The sequence below is a fragment of the Salvelinus namaycush genome, chromosome 15 (genome assembly GCF_016432855.1).
Source record: "Salvelinus namaycush isolate Seneca chromosome 15, SaNama_1.0, whole genome shotgun sequence".
Taxonomy (NCBI): domain Eukaryota; kingdom Metazoa; phylum Chordata; class Actinopteri; order Salmoniformes; family Salmonidae; genus Salvelinus; species Salvelinus namaycush.
The window spans coordinates 13,019,655-13,042,726 of record NC_052321.1 but is presented as its reverse complement, the minus strand read 5'-3'; the positions used below and the strand labels follow the sequence as shown (position 1 = coordinate 13,042,726).

The following is a 23,072-nucleotide window of genomic DNA, read 5'->3' as shown; positions in this document are numbered from 1 at the left end:
TGGAACAGACATTGAAGTACGTTTGCTCCATTTAGTGTGTGGCTTGAAGCAATGCATGACGTATTAAGGGCAGTGATGCATTTAACCCACAACCCAACCTCCCCATTTTTCAGAACAGCACGGTTTCCATTTAACTGAACGGTGCAGTTTTTTTCCCCGTACTCAACGCAGCCATGTCCTGCTACCATTTGGAAATGACCAGTGTTAACTGTTCTTACCCCAGGCCCAGAGAGAGAGAGAAACCATGCTGAGCATTTAACTTTTTTTATTCTGCTGTCTGCCCCCAGTGTCTAGATTACAACTACAGAACAGTACAGTGGGTACAGGCACAGCTAGTAGTACTGCAGCATGTATAAATAACAGGTCTGTTTATCATACATCACTAATCTGAGGGACAGCTGAGGAAGGGATGCTTACTGAACAATCATATGGCACACACCCTGCAACCCCCTTTTGAGTGTGTCGTTAAGTATGTTAAAAGGGAGAGTACAGGGGCTGCTAGGTATAGCTGGGAGACAAAGTGACAGGACTTAACCAACTCCATCTAGGCCCCCCTTATTCTATTCTGAAATACAGGCTTGGACATTGATCAACCTAATACAATGTTATTTGAAATCGGAGTAAGATGAGTGAGCACTGGATTAAATTAAAAACCCATCCTACCCCCTCTCTATCATTTACACTTAATTAGATTCAACCTTTTCTTCTCAACTGAGCACAAGCCTCTCAAAAACAGGGTACCTCTGCTTCCTGTACATGATAGGTAATATACCAGTTCACTACCACTCTCTCACTCCTATATTGGATGCTAGCAAGAACAAAAATGCACAGAAGCCATCTAGTTCCCTCGCTTCTACTCCCTCTGTCCTTTCTCTCTTCCCCCTCTCTGTCCTCCTCCCCCTCTGTCCTCTGTCCTCCTCCCCCTCTCTCAGTCCTCTCTCTGCAGGTCCTCCACAGCCTCCAGTAGGTGTAGTGCCAGGCTGTACTGGCCGTGGTTCTCAGGTAGGATCTCTATGAGGCGGCTCACCAGCCTGCTGGTCTGACTCAGGGGCACCGACGGGCACCCCAGCTCACTGGGGTCCTGGGGACAACACACAGATATGCATCAGTAGCCCACACAACTAGGGGGTTGAATTAGTTACACAATATGCTGTTCAGTGGTTATAGGTTGACGCCGAAGACTAGCTGGTCTCACCATGGCCTTAAGACAGGTGTTATAGTGTGTATTCAGGAGGCTGGTAAGTCTCACTATAGGCTTGAGCCAGGTGTTCTACAGTGGTTATAACATGTTATAAGGTAACACAGAGGTTGATCTCACCATAGCCTTGAGCCAGGTGCAGAGTGTGGGGGGGAGGCGTGCCAGCAGCTCCATGGCGGGTCGGGTCTGGGTCTGGGTGTGGAGCAGGGAGTAGCTCAGCCTCTGGCCTGTTAGAACCAACAGCTGGGAACCCAACACGTCCTTATCCTCCACCTCAAACATCACCTGACAACACACACACCTCAGGCTTCAATGTCATATTTTGTGTGAGTGATCATATTCATTGTGTGTATAAAGTTATTAAATATGACAAGTGACATGAGTGTATGAATATGTAGTTTTAGGTACACCACCCGCTCACGAAAATGGATCTCTCCTACAGACAGTGAGTCACGTAGCCGTGGCTTGCTATATAAAGCAGACAGACGTCGATGCATTCAGTTACTGTTCTATTGAACGTTAGAATGGGCAAAACCAGTGACCTAAGTGACTTTGAGCGAGGTATGATCATTGATGCTAGGCACTCCGGATCCAGGATCTCAGAAACAGCCACCCAGGTTTACAGAGAATGGTGAGACTGACAAATAACATCCAGTCAGCAGCAATCCTTTGGGGCGAAAACAGCTTGTTGATGAGAGGTCGAAGGAGAACGATAAGAACCGTGCAAGCTAACAGGCGGGCAACAAACAGACAAATAACGGAACAGAACAACAGTGGTGTGCAGAACGGCATCTCGGAAACACACAACTCCTCGATCCTTGTCACGGATGGGCTATTGTCATAGACGACCACCCTGGGTCCACTCCTACCAGATAAAAACAAGAGAGCTCCAGTGAGAACACGGTCAGTGTTGGCACTGGGCAATTGAGGAGTGGAAGAACATTCCGTTTACTTGAGTGGCCTGGTCAGTCCCCAGACCTCAACCCAATAGAGCATATTTGGGATGAGATGGAATGGGCTGTTTGCAGCATGAACATACCAACGTCCAATCTGCAGCAACTACGTGATGCCATCGCATCAGCATGGACCAAAATCCATGTGGAACATTTCCAACACCCTGTAGAATGCCCTGAAGAATTCAGGCTGTTCTGGAGGCATAGGGGAGTCCGACCTGGTACTAGATGGGTGTACCTAATACACTCACTGGGGGTTTTATGTTATATGTGTTAGTATGTGTATCAGTTTCTATCCAGTTACCAGCAGATGTGTATTGAGGGACCTGTTGGTGTTTGACTACCTACCTGCTCTGCCCGGGGGTCCAGGCCCTGGTTGTACAGCTCACACACCAGATGTCTGCGCAGGAGGTCCGGGTTGACCTGCAGCAGGAGTCCCAGGTCCAGACACAGAGAAGGCCACGTCTTGTCCCCTGACCCAGACCCAGGGCCCTCCACCGCCTCCCTCTGGGTCGTCACCCAGCCTGTCAACACCCTGAGCAGGAACTCCTGTCTGAGGGAGACCAGGCCAGGGTCCATGTCTCCACTGGGCATCAGCTGGATGGACGACAGCTCTCTAAAGAAGGCATTCTTACCCTGGAAGAAGGAAAGACTTGCAGTGTATAGTGTAGGTCAGTGTTTCCCAACCCTCTCCTCAGGGCCCCCCAGACATTTAAAAACTGGCACACCTGACTCAGTCAACTAATCATCAAGCCTGTGACTAATTGAATCAGGTGTGCCAGTTTAGGGTTAAAACAAACATGTGAAACATCTGGGGGGGCCAGAGGAGAGGGTTGGTAAACACTGCTGTAGGTGTTATGCATGTGTGTACTCTTTGGTTTACACTACTTGTTTGTCTCACCTTGCTGTCGAACAGGCTGAGTGGTTTGATCCTGAGACTGAAGGTCATAGCAGTGTGGAGTAAAGAGGCCAGGAGATAGTGGTGTTGTACAAGGGGGTAGTGAACTCCCTTCTGCTCCAGGGCTAGCTCTGCTAGGGAGGCAGGTCCCTCTGCTCCCCCCCACACCTCCTCCACACACAGCTCTGGAGGAGGCACCTCTTCTACCCCCGAGTCTGCCTGGAGGGGAGAGGGGTTCAGAGTAACCAAGGACCAGCCTCACTTGCCAGTATCACTATTAAAAACCATCCAAAGCGCAGTCTATCTGTGCAACTACAGATGCTTTAGTTCAAAAAGTTTTTTTCTAAATCCCCGTGCTGCAGTAATGGTACACTGTGACAAACTCTCTTGCATGGTGACATGCACATATACCCACTTTGCATGCAGCACATGCTTTTTACCTGTGCTGCAGCGCAGGGAAACATTTTAATCTGCCCAACTGTATGCATCCATCCATCTTTTTTGATCCGTACCTCCATCAGAATCTGTAGCAGCTGAACACAGGAGCCCAGAAATGATGTCATGGCGCAGTCTCCCATTCCCACATCCTGAATACACACACAGACAGACGTTATGTACACGTCTATTCACAACCAAAACACAAGTCCCAATCAGAGAGGCAAACATGTAAGGCTGAATAGGCAGGGCTGCTCACCCGTCGACACAGGCGGTCCTTAGGGGCCTTCCCCACCTGTGGAGAGGAAACAAACAATTGGAGCACTATAAAGAGAATCGTGATCAGAATCAGGACACACTGGGGACTGATTTGAATCGTTACGTCCCTACAGAATATGTTTATGTATGTGACAGTTCTGATGAACATATTCTGTAGGGATGTAACGATTCACAGATACGCATCGATCCCCGGTTCAAATTTTTAAGATAGGACTGAATCAGTCAGAAACTCGATTTAAACGTTACGTATCGCCGGTTCACTAACATGGCTCATATTACTTTATTTCCTCTCCTTCAGTGTCGAGCATGTAACTGTGTTGACAGTCATTGATCAACAACTCCAGGCAATATCAGTAGCCTAGTCAACTGCACATTGCCTAACAAGAGGTAGGTCACCTGTCACCTTCAGCATTCAAATGTTTGTAAAATGGCTTGCGCAATATTAGGCTTTATTAGTTGAGTGACAAGTTCAACCGATGTAATTTCAAGGTTATTGTTATCAAAGGTGCTGTTAAACGTCATTTTACCGGAATAGCCTAAGCTACCGCTGGAGACAACTCTCATTTGGATATAGTGAACTAAACTCCACTCCATGGTGAAGGAAGATTCTGATGACTCCACAAACAGTGGAGCAGAGACCTGGGTTTGTGGAATCTAGCTCCAGGCTTTGTGGAACCTAGGACCAACTCCATCGATTCGCCCAAGGTCAATACTTCAAATGCATTTAATTATCGAACGCCTACCTTGTACCTATGTTTGTCCTCTGTAGTTGCGTGCCTTTGTTCGCTGAAATCCATACATTTTCAATAAATGTTAATCAAATACAACCACCCACTTTTTCCTTGTTGAGATTCAATTGGCGCATTTGCGACGAGTTGCCATCTGAGCAAACAGTTAGTGGTTGTTTTTGTTTAAAGTTTGAAAAAGTCTGGATTTTGGCAAAAAATAAATCAAAAGCTGTGCTATATATATATTCATTTTAATGAGGAATATTATTACATTACTAGCTCAAACACTTTGAATCTGCAAAAATTATAAATGAATTTGTGATTTCAGATCAAAAGTGGGGGGGACAAAAAGCAAACATTGCCCCCCCTTATCTGGTAGTGGGGTGGTAGGTGCCCAGTCTCCCTTGTGGCTTAGCCCTACATACACCATACACACTGAACTAAAATATAAACACACCATGTAAAGTGTTGGTCCCATGTTTCATGAGCTGAAATAAAAGATCTTAGATATTTTTCATACATACAAAAAGCTTATTTGTCTCAAATGTTGTGCACACATTTGTTTACATTCCTGTTAGTGAGCATTTCTTCTTTGCCAAGATAATCCATCCACCTGACAGGTGTGGCATATCAAGAAACTGATTAAACAGCATGATCATTACACAGGTGCATCTTGTGCTGGGGACAATAAAAGGCCACTAAAATGTGCAGTTGTCACACAACACAATGCAATTGGCATGCTGACTGCAGTTCGGCGTCGTAACCGACTTCAGTGGACAAATGCTGCACGGCCCCACGCTGAAAAGTGTGCTCTTCACGCATTAATCCCGGTTTCAACTGTCCCGGGTAGATGGCAAACCACGTGTCTGGTGGCGGTGGAGTTATGGTATGGGCAGGCATAAGCACGGACAACGAACATAATTGCATTTTATCGATGGCAATTTGAATGGACAGATACCGTGACGAGATTCTGAGGCCCGCCATCACGTTTCAGCATGAAAATGCACGGCCCCATGTCGCAAGGATCTGTACACAATTCCTGGAAGCTGAAAATGTCCCAGTTCTTCCATGGCCTGCATACTCACCAGACATGAGCATGTTTGGGATGCTCTGATTTGACATGTACTACAGCGTGTTCCAGTTCCCACCACATTCAGAAAATTTGCACACCCATTAAAGGAGGAGTGGGATAACATTCCACAGGCCACAATCAACAGCCTGATCAACTCTATGCGAAGGAGATGTGTTGCGCCACATGAGGCAAATGGTGGTCACACCAGATACTGACTGGTTTTCTGATCCACGCCCCTACTTTTTTTTAAGGTCGACTCTATATACACAAAAGTATGTGGACACCCCTTCAAATGATTGGATAGGCTATTATTTCAGCCACACCCGTTACTGACAGATGTATAAAATCAAGCACACCGCCATGCAATCTCCATAGACAAACATTGACGATAGAAGGGCCTTACTGAAGAGCATAGTGACTTTGAACGTGACACCGTCATAAGATAACAAGTCAGTTTGTCAAATTTCTGGCAGTCCGAAGGACGTATCTGGGTTTGGCGGCTGCCAAGAAAACACTACCTGCCCCAATGCATAGAGCCAACTATAAAGTTTGGTGGAGGAGGAATAATGGTCTGGGACTGTTTTTCATGGTTCAGGCTAAGCCCCTTAGCTCCAGTGGCATTCTAGACAATTCTGTGCTTCCAACTTTGTGGCAACAGTTTGGGGAAGGGCCTTTCCTGTTTCAGCATGACAATGTCCCGTGCAGAAAGCAAAGTCCATACAGAAATGTTTGTTGAGATCGGTGTGGAAGAACTTGACTGGCCTGCACAGAGCACTGACCTCAACGCCATCAAACACCTTTGGGATGAATTTAAACACTGACTGCGAGCCAGGCCTAATTGCCCAAGACCTGTGCCCGACCTCACTAATGCTCTTGTGGCTGAATGGAAGCAAGTTCCCGCAGCAATGTTCCAACATCAAGTGGAAAACCTTCCCAGAAGAATGGACTAAGTCCATATTAATGCCTGTGATTTTGGAATGAGATGTTCGACAAACATGTGTACTTTTGGTCATATAGTGTATCTGTGACAAACAGATGCAGAACTGTATTCCCAGTCATGTGAAATCCATAGATTAGAGCCTAATGAATTGTTCAAATTTTCTGTTTTTCCTTTATATGAACTAACTCACTAAAATCTTTGTTGCATTTTGTGTTTAGGGTTTGGTTCAGTGTACATGTACATAATTTACACACACAAAGAGAGCGAGAAGTCAGCTCAGACAGATACAGCACACACACACACAGAGAGAGAAGTCAGCTCAGACAGATACAGCACACACAGAGAAGTCAGCTCAGACAGATACAGCACACACACAGAGAAGTCAGCTCAGACAGATACAGCTCAGAGTCCTAGCTCATCAGATCCATCAGCAGCAGATTTTAATTTGGAATGGAAAATGTATGTGTTTATGCAAACAAATGTTAGTGCATCGAACCGATTCGTTTCAAACTAAAACTTATCGTTCCTGTATCGTATCGGAGCCCGTGCATCTAGATATCGAATTGTGTTGAAAGGGAAAGATGCACATCCCTAATATTCTGCTCACCTTCTCTATAAGGAAAGCAGCAGCTGAGAAACATTTAACGATGAACGTGTTCCACATCATTGAAGAGATGCCTGCAGGAGAAAGAGAACCATCTTATAGCACAAACGAAGGGACACACTGAGTGAATATTGCATAACGTGAAGCATAGTCTCACCCAGCTGGATGTGAGGACTTGAGACTAGCTTCAGGTGCTCCACCGCCCAACAAAGATATCTCCCCTCCTAAAGAGAGAGAGAGACAACAAAATATTTGACTGTACACCTCAAACTGTCAGTATATACAGTACCAGTCAAAAGTTTGGACACACCTACTAATTCCAGGGCTTTTCTTTATTTTGACTATTTTCTAGATGTAGAATAATAGTGAAGACATCAAAACTATGAAATAACACATATGGAATAATGTAGTAACCAAAATAGTGTTAAACAAATCCAAATATATTTTATATTTGAGATTCTTCAAAGTAGCCACCCTTTGCCTTGATGACAGCTTTGCACACTCTTGGCATTCTCTCTATCAGCTTCATGAGGAATGCATTTCAATTAACAGGTGTGCCTTGTTAAAAGTTAATTTGTGGAATTTATTTCCTTAATGTGTTTGAGCTAAATCAGTTGTGTTGCGACAAGATAGGGGTGGTATACAGAAGATAGCCATATTTGGTAAAAGACCAAGTCCATATTATGGCAAGAACAGCTCAACGACTGGCCATCATTACTTTAAGACATGAAGGTCAGTCAATGCGGAAAATTTCAAGAACTCAAGTGCAGTTGCAAAAACCACCAAGCGCTATGATGAAACTGGCTCTCATGAGGACCGCCACAGGAAAGGAAGACCCAGAGTTACCTCTGCTGCAGAGGATAGGTTCATAAAAATTACTCCACCTCAGATTGCAGCCAAAATAAAAGCAACAGACATCTCAGCATCAACTGTTCAGAGGAGACTGCGTGAATCAGGCCTTCATGGTCGAATTGCTGCAAAGAAACCACTACTAAATGACACCAATAAGAAGACTTGCTTGGGCCAAGAAACACAAGCAATGGACATTAGACCGGTGGAAGTCTGCCCTTTGGTCTGATGAGTCCAAATTTGAGATTTCTGTCTTCGTGAGATGCAGAGTAGGTGAACGGATGATCTCTGCATGTGTGGTTCCCACTGTGAAGCATGGAGGAGGAGGTGTGTTGCTGTGGGGATGCTTTGCTGGTAACACTGTCTGATTTATTTAGAATTCAAGGCACACTTAACCAGCCTGGCTACCACAGCATTCTGCAGCGATACTCCATCCCATCTTGTTTGCGCTTAGTGGGACTATCATTACCCAAAACACACATCCAGGCTGTGTAAGGGCTATTTGACCAAGAATGAGATTGATGGAGTGCTGCATCAGATGACCTGGACTCCACAACCTCAACCCAATTGAGATGGTTTGGGATGAGTTGGACCTCAGAGTGAAGGAAAAGCAGCCAACAAGTCCTCAGCATATGTGGGAACTCCTTTAAGACTGTTGGAAAAGCATTCCAGGTGAAGCTGTTGGAAAAGCATTCCAGGGGAAGCTGGTTGAGAGAATCCCAAGAGTGTGCATAGCTGTCATCAAGGCAAAGGGTGGCTAATTTGAAGAATCTAAAATATACTTTGATTTGTTTAACACTTTTTTGGTTACTACATGATTCCATATGTGTTATTTCATAGTTTTGACATCTTCACTATTATTCTACAATGTAGAAAATAGTAAAAATAAAGAAAAAACATTCTTTAAGAAGTGTCTTAACTTTTGACTGGTACTGTAGATGTGTATGTATATGCATGTCTGTGTGTGTAAATGTGAGTGTGTGTATATAGATACAGTGGGGAGAACAAGTATTTGATACACTGCCGATTTTGCAGGTTTTCCTACTTACAATGCATGTAGAGGTCTGTAATTTTGATCATAGGTACACTTCAACTGTGAGAGACGGAATCTAAAACAAAAATCCAGAAAATCACATTGTATGAAGTAGGAAAACCTGCAAAATCGGCAGTGTATCAAATACTTGTTCTCCCCACTATGTATGGATATCTATGTGTATAGATGTGAGTGTGTTTATGGATGTGAAGGTCTGTGTGCCGGTACTGTATGGAGCCCCACCTCTGGGTCTTTGTTCCACTGCACCACGTACTCCCAGCAGCAGTGGGCAAACAGCAGGTCAGGAGAGAGGGAGTCTGGGAAACGCTGACACACAGACACCAGCAGCTCTGGAGGAACACAGGAACACACACTTTAATATAACAACAACAAATACACTTCCCTATGGAGGAATCGGGTTAGTGACCACAGGAGTACACACTCACCTGCTGCCCTGTTGAAGTCTGGATCCTCCTGGCTCTTTTCTCCCTCCCCCTGCTCTGGCTGGGAGGGCTGTTCCGTGCTCTCGGCCTCCCCCCTCCTCTGCAGCATGTCCTTCAGCCGCTCAGGGGCCAAGTCTTGCCTGAACACCCACTTAGCCACGCTGTCTGCTATACCACCTGAGAGAGGACGAAGGGGAGAGAGAGAGCGTAGGTAATCACTGATCTACTGTATATGTGATTGTATCTCTCTCACCAATTCCAACCCTCTCAGATCGGGATTATGGACTTTTTATTTCTTATAGTACGTATCCAGTACCTCGGCCCCCCTCCAGCAGGGCTTTGACTGAGCAGTGTGGTGTGGCGCTCCCTGGTGTTCCCTGAGGAGGAGGCACACACAGCAGTGTCTGCAGGGACAACACGTCCTCCAGCTGTCTCACACACACCGCCCACTGCTCCAGTTCCAACGACACCGCCTCCCACTCTGGCTGGAACTGATACACACACACACACAAAGAGTCAGTGACAAAGCACACATATCAGTGTGTGTGTGCTAGGGTGTGTGTGTTCACCCTTTTCTTTGCCAGAGCCAGGTGATTATATGTGTGTGTATGTGTGTGTGTGGTGTGTGTGACCTTGGTTTCAGCCAGGATGGTGATGTTAGCCTTAGCAGCGCGGTGAGCCACTATTGCAGCCAACAGGGCGGCAGCAGAACTGTGGGACTGGACACATGCAGCACGCACCTGCTGCCACCAGGGGGAGACACACTGCATGTCCCACGACTCCTCCACCGCACCTAGGGAGAGGAGGAACACAGTCGTCTACAGAAGTCAATGGGAGTCTAGCTACATACCATCTAACCACAAGCTAACTCAATGTCATCACAGCACAGACAACATTGGAAATAAGATGTGCTCACACACCTTTCATGGAGCTGAGGGCAGTGAGCAGTGTGTGTAGGTGTCTGACGGCCTCTGTTTTTTTCAATACTTCCTTCTCTCTGTGCAGCCATACACTCAGCAGCAGAGACTGAGGGAAAACACACACGGACAAACAACATGGATGAGTTACATTTCATTCTATTTCAAACAGTCTATTCTTCCTCCCATACCCAAATCATCCCTTTCTAGAATCGGCTTCCTCTTATTCCTCCACCACCTCTTCACCCTCTCTCCCGCCTCTCCTCACCAGTAGTTGCTGTGGGCTGATGCCGGTCTTCTGCAGTGTGTTACAGACTTTCTGTAGAGGGCTCTCTCCTGTCAGACAGCCCCAGAACAGAAAGCTCCCTACAGGGGAAAAACACACACACAAACTAACCTCTAATACACTTATAGGTAATAGTGTGTGTGTGTGTGTCTGTGTGTGTGTGTCTGTGCGCGTCTTTGTGTTGTGTGTGTGCGTTTTCATTCTACCAAGCTGTGTCCAATCTGCGTTGGGCCCTGGCACCACTCTGATCTCCTCTCCCTCACACTCCATCTGGGACAGGAAGCTCCGGACAGGAAGTGATGCGTCAGGGGAGTCCTGGGCGAAAGAGACGGAGGGGCGGGAGCCGGACGTGAGTTCTGCGTAGCGCTGCAGGGTAGGGGAGACACGGGCCAGCTCCTCCTCTATACCTGCAACCTCCGTCTGAAAAGGAAGAGGAGGATGTGGAACAAGAGAAGAGGGAGAGAAAATAGAAGAGTGGTTCTAGATTGGTGAGTGTTGCTGACAACTCAGCATTGGCCTGCCGTTTACTGCTCTGAATGTAGCTAGTTAATTCAGTGTCAGACTGCTGTACAACCAGTGGTGTTTGTTGTACTCACAGGTTCAGTGTGTGTGTCTGTGGTGGCCTCCCCAGTAGAGTGGAGCTGTTGGATGTCTGTGTAGAGCTGCAGCAGTTTCAGTTGGGAGGAACACAACTGGAACAACCCTTCATCTACCGCCTCAGGGTCTGCAGGGACAGTGCACACGGGCAACACACAGAGGCATTAACCCACACACACAGGCATTAACCCACACACACAGGCATTAACCCACACACACAGGCATTAACCCACACACACAGGCATTAACCCACACACACAGGCATTAACCCACACACACAGGCATTAACCCACACACACAGGCACTAAGACACCTATTTGTACACGGTTTAATAATATTCAACCTCAATAAATATCCAGAAATACACGGTACCTTGCCCTTTGAGACTGGCCAGTAAGACTCGGGTGATGTTGGTCAGACAGGAGACTGGAGCATTCTTATTGGCTAGCAAAGACTCCAGGGCCTAAAGGACAGGACAGAGAGCAGTAAGTAGTAGTACACCACATTCCATGGGTGTGCTGACCCCACTATGTATGTATGTGTGTGTGTGTGTGTGTGTGTGTGTGTGTGTGTGTGTGTGTGTGTGTATATATGTATGGTGTGTGTGTGTGTGTGTGTGTGTATATGTGTGTTGACCTGTTTCTTAACGGCAGGGTGTTTGATGTCCAGCAGTACACTCTGGGCCTCGCTCTCCAGGATATCTGTGGAGAGGAGGTCAAAGGTAAGAAAGAGCTCTTCTGGTTTTCCCTGTTCAAATACTTCTGTAAAGGGTATCCTCCCATCTGTTCATTTTCCCCCTCCATCTCTGTCGTACCTGGTTCCACCTCTCTGCTCTTCAGTAGTGTGGTCAGTCTCTTCAGCAGGTGCATGTCCTTCGCCCTCTCACTCTTCTTATCACTGACATAGGGAACATAATCATTACGTCCCTTTGGTAAAACTACACAGGCTGTGTATGGTGCATTCGGAAAGTATTCAGACCCCTTCACTTTTTCCACATTTTGTTACGTTACATCAATCATCAATCTACACATAATGACGAAGCGAAAACAGGTTTTTAGAAATGTTTGCAAATGTATTAAAAAATTTACTGAAATACTTTATTTACATAAGTATTCAGACCCTTTGCTATGAGACTCGAAATTGAGCTCTGGTGCATCCTGTTTCCATTGATCATCCTTGAGATGTTTCTACAACTTGGAGTCCACCTATGGTAAATTCAATTCATTGAATTGTCCATAGAGCTCCGAGACAGGATTGTGTCGAGGCACAGATTTGGGGAAGGGTACCAAAAAATGTCTGCAGCATTGAAGGTCCCCAAGAACAAAGTGGTCTCCATCATTCTTAAATGGAAGAGGTTTGGAAACACCTAGACTCTTACTAGAGTGGGCCGCCCGGGCAAACTGAGCAATCGGGAGAGAAGGGCCTTGGTCAGGGAGGTGACCAAGAAAGGCCACTCTGACAGAGCTCCAGAGTTCCTCTGTGAAGATGGGAGAACCTTCCAGAAGAACAACCATCTCTGCAGCACTCCACTAAATCAGGCCTTTATGGTAGAATGGCCAGACGGAAACCACTCCTCAGTATAAGGCACATGACAGCCCTCTTGGAGTTGCCAAAAGGCACCTAAAAGACTCTCAGAACATGACAAACAAGATTCTCTGGTCTGATGAAACCAAGATTGAACTCTTTGGCCTGAATGCCAAGCTTCACGTCTGGAGGAAACCTGGCACCATCCCTACAGTGAAGCATGGTGTTGGCAGAAATATGCTGTGGGGAGTTGTTTCAGTAGCAGGGACTGGGAGACTAGTCAGGATCGAGGCAAAGATGAACGGAGCAAAGTACAGAGCGATCCTTGATGAAAACCTGCTCCAGAGTGCTGAGGACCTCATACTGGGCAAAGGTTCACCTTCCAACAGGACAACGACCCTAAGCACACAGCCAAGACAACGCAGGAGAGGCTTCGGGACAAGTCTCTGAATGTCCTTGAATGGCCCAGCCAGAGCCCGGACAGGAACCCGATCGAACATCTCTAGAGAGACCTGAAAATAGCTGTGCAGCAACGCTCCCCATTCAACCTGACAGAGCTTGAGAGGATCTGCAGAGAAGAATGGGAGAAACTCCCCAAATACAAGTGTGCCAAGCTTGTAGCGTCATACCCCAAAGAAACTTGTCTGTAATTGCTGCCAAAGGTGCGTCAACAAAGTACTGAGTAAAGGGTCTGAATACTTATGTAAATGTGATATTTCAGCTTTTTATTTGTAATACATTTGCACAAAAAAAAACGATTTTATTCATTTTAGAATAGGGTTGTAACGAAACAAAATGTGGTAAAAATCAAGGAGTCAGAATACTTTCCGAATGCACTGTATGTGTAGAATCTTTCACAATACAAGAATTGTACTCCTGATCTTCCCAAGATGTCCCAACCGTACTACGAAGTGTGTGTTAGTGTGAAAAGTCACCTGAGGGCCAGATGGAAGGGGACAGTGACAGTGCGTAGTGCTCCAGTAGCAGGGTCAAACAGACACACTTGCTGTGTGTGGAGCAGCCAGCCCTGACTAGTCACACTGTTCACCCCCATCAGCCGGTACCCTGCATACAGCAACCTGACACATACACACATAGGAGAGAAGGAAATTGTTACTGGTTAAAGTAGTTCAAATGCTTTAGAAACATACGATTAGAACTGTGTGTGTGTGTGTGTGTGTGTGTGTGTGTGTGTGTGTGTGTGTGTGTGTGTGTGTGTACCTGCAGTGTTTCCCTACAGTGAAGGCTCCTACTCTGGGACCCTGCTGTGTGCCCCACACCTCCAGGATGCCTCTCCTGGGTGCATAGATGACCAGGAACTGGGCGTGGCGCCGAGGGAGGGGCGCAGAGGGCGAGGAGTCGCGCTCGCCCCGCCCCTCAGACACCTGCACCCAACCCAGCTGGGCATCCCGGTATCCTGGGAAAACACAGAAATAGGTTATTATAACTAGATATATAAGTAGGGCATTTTTCCAAGTCAAACACTAGACCCTACTCAACATTAGCTGTCTTTATACTAAACCCGATAATTAATTTACTGATGAGTTGGGCTGTGATGATACCAGTATCGCAATATTTTTTCTATGGCAAAAATGAAAACACGAAGCAGACCAAACTCTTTGGTCCTTTAAAAACCTGCTGTATGTTGAATATTGTGTACTATAGCGTGGAAATAAATACATGTGACTCTGGATGACATCATAATGATGTTTGTTTCCAACATTAGGCATGTTTTCATGTTTTGTTTTCTTGCTACGATACTGATATCGTTCCGGCCCTACTGTTGAGTGCTGAAGGGAGAATTCTTTTTCACCCTTCCACATGCGGATAGCTATGCCTCTCCCCACGTCAAGCAGCGTGACCCTGCCGAAGTCGTCCGTGACCCCAGCCAGAGTGTTACAGGGGGACAGACAGATGAACTCCCCGTGACGCCGCGAGTCTGGGAGACCAAACCTGAGGGCGGGACACGAGAGGGAGGAAAGAGTTGGGCTAAGCAATCAGTTAAGTGAGAAATGAAGAAAAAAAAAGGCTCATTGATTAATGTTAGTGATAAAAAGATAACTTGGCAATTTGATTGCGTAGATTGCGTGTGCAGCACAAACAGTTCCCTAGTTCTTCTGACAAAAGGGATGGTGTTGGTCACCTGACTGCCAGGGGCGTGGCCGGCTCCACCTTGGGCTTCTGTTTCTGAGTTGGCTCCTCCTCACTCTGTTTCTTCCAGCCCAGCCAACCACTGACGCGAGAGCAAAAGAGAGCAGTGCGAAAGAAAGGAAAGATAGGAGAGAGAGAAGGAAAGAGGAGAGAAAGGGTGCAGGAAGAAAGAAGCAATGCAGAAGAAAGACAGAGGGAGAAGAGGGAGAGGACATACAGAGTTATAATGAATTAGTTGTCAGGAAAGAGGCTATATATCAGTGTATTGATTTTGCTGCTTTGTGTCCTGTGTGGCTGTATCAGAGGTAGCATGGCTCAGTGAAGGCCCCAGCCGTATCAACACACCTGCACACAGCACCACAGGGAATACTCACCATGATTAAAGGGAGTAGGAGGCCAAGATACTGACAACCGAGAAAAGACTCATACATACAATCACCAAGAAAAACACACACGCACCTGGCAGCGCTGAACAAGGCCGATGTGAGTTTGCTCGCCACAGCCAGAGCCACATGGGAGAGTAGAGGCTGGGAGCTACCCTGGAAAGAGATAAAAACAATATTTTATGACTGGACATTTTTGTGCTGCTTTGGTGGAAATCTCAGCTCTGTTTACAGCAGGGGTGGGCAAAATAAGGCAATCCAGTCTGAGGGAGATTTGAGTAAAAACCATTTTTTGGGGGTGGGGGGTAAACTATTTTGGGTTAAAATAACACTACAGGCTAGATAGAAAGTATGTAGAAATTATAATGGACCTTTATAATGTTCAAATAACTGCCCTTTCTCAAAATAACGTCCCTCTGAATTTAGAAATTATGATATGGCCCACGAGCCAAAATTATTGCCCATCCCTGCTCTAGAGGGAATGGAAAAGTCAAAAATCACTGCTACTGGTCTGAACTAATGCCGACTGTGCTTACTTATTAAAGAGTAACTACCAATCTCTCAAGGAGATAAATAGACAGGCATGAGGTGAGGAAAAAGATGGACAAACCGAAACAAACACACACCTCTATGGCGTAGTAGAAGCCTGTGTAGGGTCCTCCCCCCACAGTTATGTACTGACTCATGGCGGGGGGGCTGCCCTTCACAGAGGCATGGAAACCCCCCAGGATAGACGCATTCTTCATCTGGTCAAACACACACAGCGTCATTATACCTGACAAGGGAGGGAGGGACAGAGAGAGAGAGCACCGTTACAATGGAGAACATAGCTACACTTTCACTGTCTTTCAACCAGAATCCATGATCTTCTCCACCTTCTGCTCACCATGCTCCTGCCCCACTCCCTGTCCTCCTGCCCCTCTCCCTCCAGCCCCCCCCCCCCCACTCCCTGTGCCCCTCCACCCATCTGACCCTCCCTCCTCGACTCTCTCACCCACGCTGCTGTGGTCTACGATGGTGTCCATATCCTGTAGACCCCACTTCTTATAGGCCAGAGGAGGAGGATGGACCACCTCACTGCCTGCTGCCGCCGCTGAGGGGGGGAGTAGGGAGAGAGGGGTAAGACACAGAAAGTTAGGGATAATGAGTAAGAGAAGGGGTTTGGAGGAAGAGATTAAGGAAGAGAGGGTTGCCAGAGAAAGAGGAGATGAGGGAAAGAGTTGAGTAAATGGTGTGGAATGACTATCACCTTAAGCCACAATACACAAAATATACCCCCAAAAAATACTACATGTACTAGCCTAAGTGTCAAATACTAGCTTTTGTGCGTGTGTCAGTACCTGCATCCTTTCTGGCGAACTCTGTCAACCCAGCCAGCAAATAGAGAACATGGTTCTATTAAACATCATGTAACCTTTATAGCACAATTACTATGGTACTACAACTAGTTTTACAACTACGAACACTAACCTACTGCGCTATGAAAAAGTAGTTCCCCCTTTCTAATTTTCTCTACTTTTGCATTTTTTTTATACTGAATGTTATCAGATCTTTAACTAAAACCTAATATTAGATAAAGGGAACCTGAGTGTACAAATAACACAACAATGACATACATATTTTATAAACAAAGTTATGCAACACGCAATGCCCCTGTGTGTAATTGCCTTACACTCAATAACTGGTTGTGCTTCCTTTAGCTGCAATTACTCCAACCAAACACTTCCTGTAGTTGTTGATCAGTCTCTCACGTCACTGTGGAGGAATTTTGGCCCACTCTTCCGTGCAGAACTGCTTTAACTCAGTGACATATGTGGGTTTTCAATAATAAACTGCTCGTTTCAAGTCCAACCACAACGTCTCAATAGGGATTAGGTCTAGACTTTGACTATGCCATTCCAAATGTGTTGCTTTTTAACCATGTTTATGTAGACTTGATTATGTGTTTTGGATCATTGTCTTGCTGCATGACCCAGCTGCCCTTCAGCTTCAGCTCACAGACGGATGGCCTGACATTCTCCTGTAGAATTCTCTGATACAGAGCAGAATTCATGGTTCCTTCTATTCAGGCAAGTCGTCCAGGTCCTAAGGTAGCAAAGCATCCCCAAACCATCACACTACCACCACCATGCTTGACCGTTGGTATGGCAACACAGTGCCATCACTAACACAGCTGCCTACATACAGACTTGAAATCATTGGCCACTTTAATAAATGGATCACTAGTCACTTTATTCAAGTGACTAGTGATCCATTTATTAAAGTGGCCAATGATTTCAAGTCTGTATGTAGGCAGCTGTGTTAGTGATGGCACTGTGTTGCCATACCAACGGTCAAGCATCCCACTTTAATAATGTTTACATATCTTGCATTACTTATCTCATATGTATATACTGTATTTTATACCATCTATTGCATCTTAGCCTATGCCACCCTGTCATTGCTCATCCATATATTTATATTTATACTTATTCCATTCCTTTACTTAGATTTGTGTGTATTAGGTAGTTGTTGTGGAATTGTTAGATTACTTGTTAGATATTGCTGCACTGTCGTAACTAGAAGCACAAGCATTTCTCTACACTCGCAATGACATCTGCTAACCATGTGTATGTGACCAATACAATTTGATTTCTGTGGAATGCAGTGTTTGGTTTTCGCCAGACATAATGGGACCCATCTCATCCAGAAAGTTGACTCAAGTCTGCCAAAAAGCACCTGGAAGCACCTGGATGATCATCAAGACTCTATAGAATGTTCTATAGACAGACTAGTCAAAAAGTATACGTTTTTGGATGACATGGGTCCCATTATGCCTGGCGAAAACCAAACACTGCATTCCACAGTAAAAACCTTATACCAACTGTCAAGAATACATTCTGCTCTGTATCAGAGAATTCTATAGGAGAATGTCAGGCCATCTGTCTGTGAGCTGAAGCTGAAGGGCAGCTGGGTCATGCAGCAAGACAATGATCCAAAACACACAATCAAGTCTACATGAAAATTGTTAAAAAGTAACACATTTGAAGTTTTGGAATGGCTTAGTCAAAGTCCAGACCTAATCCCAATTGAGATGTTGTGGCAGGACTTTAAACGAGCAGAAAATTAATCCACAGCCAAAAATTAATCCAGAGCAATGTGAGAGACTGATCAGCAACTACAGGAAGCACTTGGTTGCATTCATTGCAGCTCAAGGTGGCACAACAGTTATTGAGTGTAAGGGGGCAATGACTTCTTCACACAGGGGAATTGGGTGTTTCATAACTTTGTTAATTAAATAAATAAAATAAGTATACATTTTTGTTATTATTTGTAAACTCAGGTTCCCTTTATCTAATATTAGGTTATGGTTGAAGATATGATAACATTCAGTATCAAATATTATTCAAATATAGAGAAAATTAGAAAAGGGGGAAAAACCTTTTTGACAGCACTGTACCTCTACTGCTACTACAGTACCTCGACAGACACAAAACACACACACACACAGAGCAGTACCTCGACAGACACAAAACACACACACACACAGAGCAGTACCTCGACAGACACAAAACACACACACACACAGAGCAGTACCTCGACAGACACAAAACACACACACACACAGAGCAGTACCTCGACAGACACAAAACACACACACAGAGCAGTACCTCGACAGACACAAAACACACACACAGAGCAGTACCTCGACAGACACAAAACACACACACAGAGCAGTACCTCGACAGACACAAAACACACACACAGAGCAGTACCTCGACAGACACAAAACACACACACAGAGCAGTACCTCGACAGACACAAAACACACACACAGAGCAGTACCTCGACAGACACAAAACACACACACAGAGCAGTACCTCGACAGACACAAAACACACACACAGAGCAGTACCTCGACAGACACAAAACACACACACAGAGCAGTACCTCGACAGACACAAAACACACACACAGAGCAGTACCTCGACAGACACAAAACACACACACAGAGCAGTACCTCGACAGACACAAAACACACACACAGAGCAGTACCTCGAGCCACCTGGTTTCTGCAGGCACGTAGAGACTGAAAGAGACTGAAGCCATCAATAGTGACCAGGGCTGCTGGATAAAGAATGCTCAGCTCCTCATGCTAAGAGAGAGAGAGAGAGAGAAATTCATAAATACAAAGTGTCATCAAAAGAACCTTGATACTCAGGCAGCTGTCAGTGTTTGTGTGTGCTACAGCCGTACTTGCTCGGTGACACCAGGGTGGCGGGGGATCTCGTAGGTGCGACACTTGAGCCTCAGGACAGGATCCTCATTCAACAGCTGGGCTAGGAGTAGGACCCCACTCTGACAAAAACACACAACACCACTGTTAGAATAACATTACCACACCAGCCAGCCTTCCAGGTAACAAGTAAATACTGCTGTACTGCACCTCTGTGTAGAAGCGGACATAACCAGATGAGAAGCCCACTACAATACAAGTCCAGTCTGGCCGACCTGTGGAACTCCTGAACACACACAGACAGACAGAGTTAATACTCATCATTAGAACACAAACCTACATACACATTGATATGTACACACAAGTGAACACCCATGGAGGATGGACACACACACACGGACAGTGTCGGACACACTAGGTGGCTTACCTTTTCTGGCTGGCCAGAGGTATACAGATGACACTGCTCACACTCTCCCTGTAAAGAGGCAGACACGCACACACACACAGTGAATCTGGAATCTAATCTTGACTTCTTTCTGTGTCCTTTCCTCTCCTCACATTCTCTCAGTCTAACCCCTTCCTCTCTCATTCATCCACCCTTATGTTTCTTTCCCTCCTGACTCTCCCCCCCTCCGTTCTCCCCCCCTCCGTTCTCCCCCCCTCCTCCCTCTGTTCTCTCCCCCCTGTTCTCTCCCCCATCCTCCTCTGTTCTCCCCCCTCCTCCTCTGTTCTCTCCCCCCCTCTGTTCTCTCCCCCCCTCCTCCTCTGTTCTCTTCCCCCTCCTCCTCTGTTCTCTCCCCCCTCCTCCTCCTCCGTTCTCTTCTCCTCCTCCATTCCCCCCTCATCCTCCCTCTCTCCCCCTTCTGTTCTCTCCCCCCTCCTCCGTTCTCTTCCCCCTCCTGTTCTCTCCCCCCTCCTGTTCTCTCCCCCCTCCTCCTCCTGTGTTCTCTCCCCCCTCCTCCTCCTGTGTTCTCTCCCCCCTCCTCCTCCCTCTCTCCCCCTTCTGTTCTCTCCAACCCCTCCTCACCCCGTTCTCCCCCCGTTCTCTCACCCCTCCTCGGTGCTGAGAGTTCCACTCCAGGACACAGCCAGGGTCATCTCCTCTCGGCCACCATCATCTGTCCGCCACTTCGCTGCAAGAAAGAGGAGACAATGTCAACACACACCCCGCCAACAGCAGAGTGTGTCATTGGGGAGATGTTTATGTATTTGAGGACACTGACTTTGTTTCATGTAGCTTTAATAAGGGTAGGGTAGAGAGAATTTGTGTGTACATTAACATGCGTGTCTGTGTTTTGGGACACATACCTGAGAGAAACACAGCCTTGTGGTCTTTGGCAACGACCATCAGGTCTGAGCAGGGAGAAAGAGAAACCACACAGTCCTGCAGCCAGGGGGCAGTCACTGCAGCACTGTCCTCCTCCACCCCCTAAGGAACACAACACAACAGGACCAAACCTTATAGATCACAGAGGGCTATGGAAGGGTGGTGTCTGATTTAAGCTAGTCTTTAGTTAAAGAAGAGAAATAGTGTAAGAGACAGACAAACTGACCGTGGTGGTGCCACTGCCATCTTCTTTGGCCTCAGGGTTATCCCATGACCCCCAGTCTGAGTCGTCCCAGGCCAGCTCATTCTCTGAGCGAGAGAGATCAATCACAATTATTAGGTGGTGCAATCCAGAGTCAATTGTCAGTTAAAATGTTAGTGGTTCTTTGTAACTCAGCTGGTAGAGCATGGTGCTTGTAATGCCAGGGCAGTGGGTTTGATTCCTGGGACCACCCATAAGTAAAATGTATGCACACATGACTAAGTCGCTTTGGATAAAAGTGTCTGCTAAATGGCATATATTATTATTATTATTATATTATAGTTAGGCTATAAAGCTGAACATTTATTAAAATCAGGTGATAAATGATACACACACACACTTGTACACACATCTTTGGACTGGCAGGGGCAAACTAACAAAGAAGGCGGAGAGAAAGATGAGCATCAAGGACAAGAGACCTCCCCCGACCCAAAGAGAGAAGGGATGAAGTTGGAGATGCTATAAATATCAGTAAGTGGGAGGAGGGAAGAGATTGACAGAACTCACATTGACAGTGGGACTCCTGTTGACATAGTCTGACTGCAACATGCATGTACAATGGCTCAGGGCTTTGAGTATGTGTATGTAAGTATGTATGCTTATGTGTGTGAGCGTGTGTCTTCCTTTGTCCAGCATCATGCGGAAATCTGTTCAAGCGCCCTCCTGTAGGATGACTCATATGACAAAGGGCAAATCCCCCCTCCTTCCTCCCTCCCTCTTTCCATCCTCATCTGCCTCCCGCTGGTACTGCAGCTCTCCAGGTCTCACCTTCACTACACCTTGCGCTCATCAACTGCTATAATCTCTAATTCTATTATTCATGATGTGACAGGTCAAAGATTTAAGGAGACATAGGAATACGTGCATTCTTTACACTCCCTGGTATTTGTAGCACTTAGATCGCTGGAACAAAATTTGCGACTTCGAGAGTTGTCAGATTCTACAGGCATGAGATGACAAGTGACGTAGCCCATAGAACAAATTACAGTCTAATTTCAACTGGATTGTCAACAACACTATCTACAAATTGTGCAATTTGTGAACCATTATCTGGTCTCTATTTTTTTACACACACACACACACTTTATACAAGTCTATAGCAATTTGCATAGCTACTCTAACATTGCTTTGAAAAAAGAGACGAGGATTACAAACAGCAATCAAACAAGTTGGTCATACCCAGCAATTTAGCTCGCCCAGAGCTGAGCGTTAGCTAGATAACTTACCTGTTTTCTTGTCCTCCAAAGAAGGGTTGTTTTGCTGGTTCTGGAACAAAAACTCCCGGACTGCTTTGAGTTCCTGGACCCGGCAGAACTCGAGCAGGCAGCAGGACATTTCGATCCCGTCCCGACCAGGCAGAGGGGATACAGGGAATTAGCCAGCTAAGCTAACGTTAGCTGGCAGCTGCAGTCCAACGGGGAAACAACAACGTTGCAGTATGATGAAGTTAGCGCTAATCAAGAAGACAAGACTCCTCAGGGATCCTTTGCGTTGAAATATGTATCGTTTCCAGGAATGTTAGTAAACAAATACATGTACAGGGTGTTGCTGTCAGTGGATTTCGTTAATATTTGCACCGTTTCAACCCTTTACTTTAAGTGTTTTGGTGATGACCAATGACTGACTGTATTGTGATGACACATCGCTAACCATGAAATACAATCTCGAGGCACATTTACAGAGACGATTTCGTGTACGTCGCCCTCTATCGCTCAGGAAGGCAGGTTCAACAAATAAAATAAAGCTTTGTTCAAGGTCAGCAAAGGTTGACAATCCAACACAGCAAAAACGCCTACCCTTCAGGCTTGAATCGATCATTACATTGGTGCCAGTAAAATAATAATATGTGATATCTATTGTTGCTGCCTTTTCACACGGGGTTTAAACCTGGGATGCGTCTTGAGAGGACCGCACCGGCGTTTGCATAATATGAACCGTGTACTGTTCTTGAATGCACCCCAAGGCTGCGAACATTTC

At 46.0% G+C, this 23,072-nt stretch overlaps 1 protein-coding gene across 2 annotated transcripts; it reads right to left on the bottom strand.

Annotated features, from left to right (window-relative positions):
- Positions 1-248: 248 nt before the first annotated feature.
- On the bottom strand, positions 249-22,740 carry LOC120060204 (rab3 GTPase-activating protein non-catalytic subunit-like). Of its 2 annotated transcripts, none has more exons than XM_039009347.1 (34): positions 22,322-22,740; positions 21,060-21,142; positions 20,815-20,935; positions 20,558-20,639; positions 19,934-19,981; positions 19,717-19,792; positions 19,527-19,628; positions 19,326-19,425; positions 16,285-16,383; positions 15,917-16,065; positions 15,367-15,446; positions 14,900-14,989; positions 14,570-14,709; positions 13,978-14,173; positions 13,692-13,835; positions 12,047-12,129; positions 11,869-11,933; positions 11,605-11,695; positions 11,232-11,359; positions 10,842-11,055; positions 10,618-10,715; positions 10,353-10,458; positions 10,065-10,225; positions 9,749-9,923; positions 9,436-9,609; positions 9,233-9,339; positions 7,265-7,331; positions 7,111-7,181; positions 3,744-3,779; positions 3,490-3,636; positions 3,053-3,268; positions 2,500-2,787; positions 1,319-1,483; positions 249-1,081 (listed from the first exon to the last, which is right to left on the bottom strand). In XM_039009347.1, the coding sequence occupies exons 1-34, from the start codon at positions 22,428-22,430 to the stop codon at positions 929-931; spliced, it is 4,164 nt and encodes a 1,387-aa protein (XP_038865275.1). In that variant the 5' UTR covers positions 22,431-22,740; the 3' UTR covers positions 249-928. The 2 variants fall into 2 exon arrangements, with proteins under 2 accessions (XP_038865275.1, XP_038865276.1); XM_039009348.1 differs by having other exon boundaries at positions 3,562-3,636; positions 22,322-22,739.
- Positions 22,741-23,072: the final 332 nt, after the last annotated feature.

Coding starts and splice junctions, on each gene's coding strand:
- LOC120060204 (XM_039009347.1), bottom strand. CDS start 22,430: ATGTCCTGCTGCCTGCTCGAGTTCTGCCGGGTCCAGGAACTCAAAGCA. Junction 10,459..10,617: donor TCAGCCCACAGCAACTACTG/GTGAGGAGAGGC, acceptor GTTTTCCCTCAG/TCTCTGCTGCTGAGTGTATG. Junction 10,226..10,352: donor TGCCCTCAGCTCCATGAAAG/GTGTGTGAGCAC, acceptor TCCTCTCCCTAG/GTGCGGTGGAGGAGTCGTGG.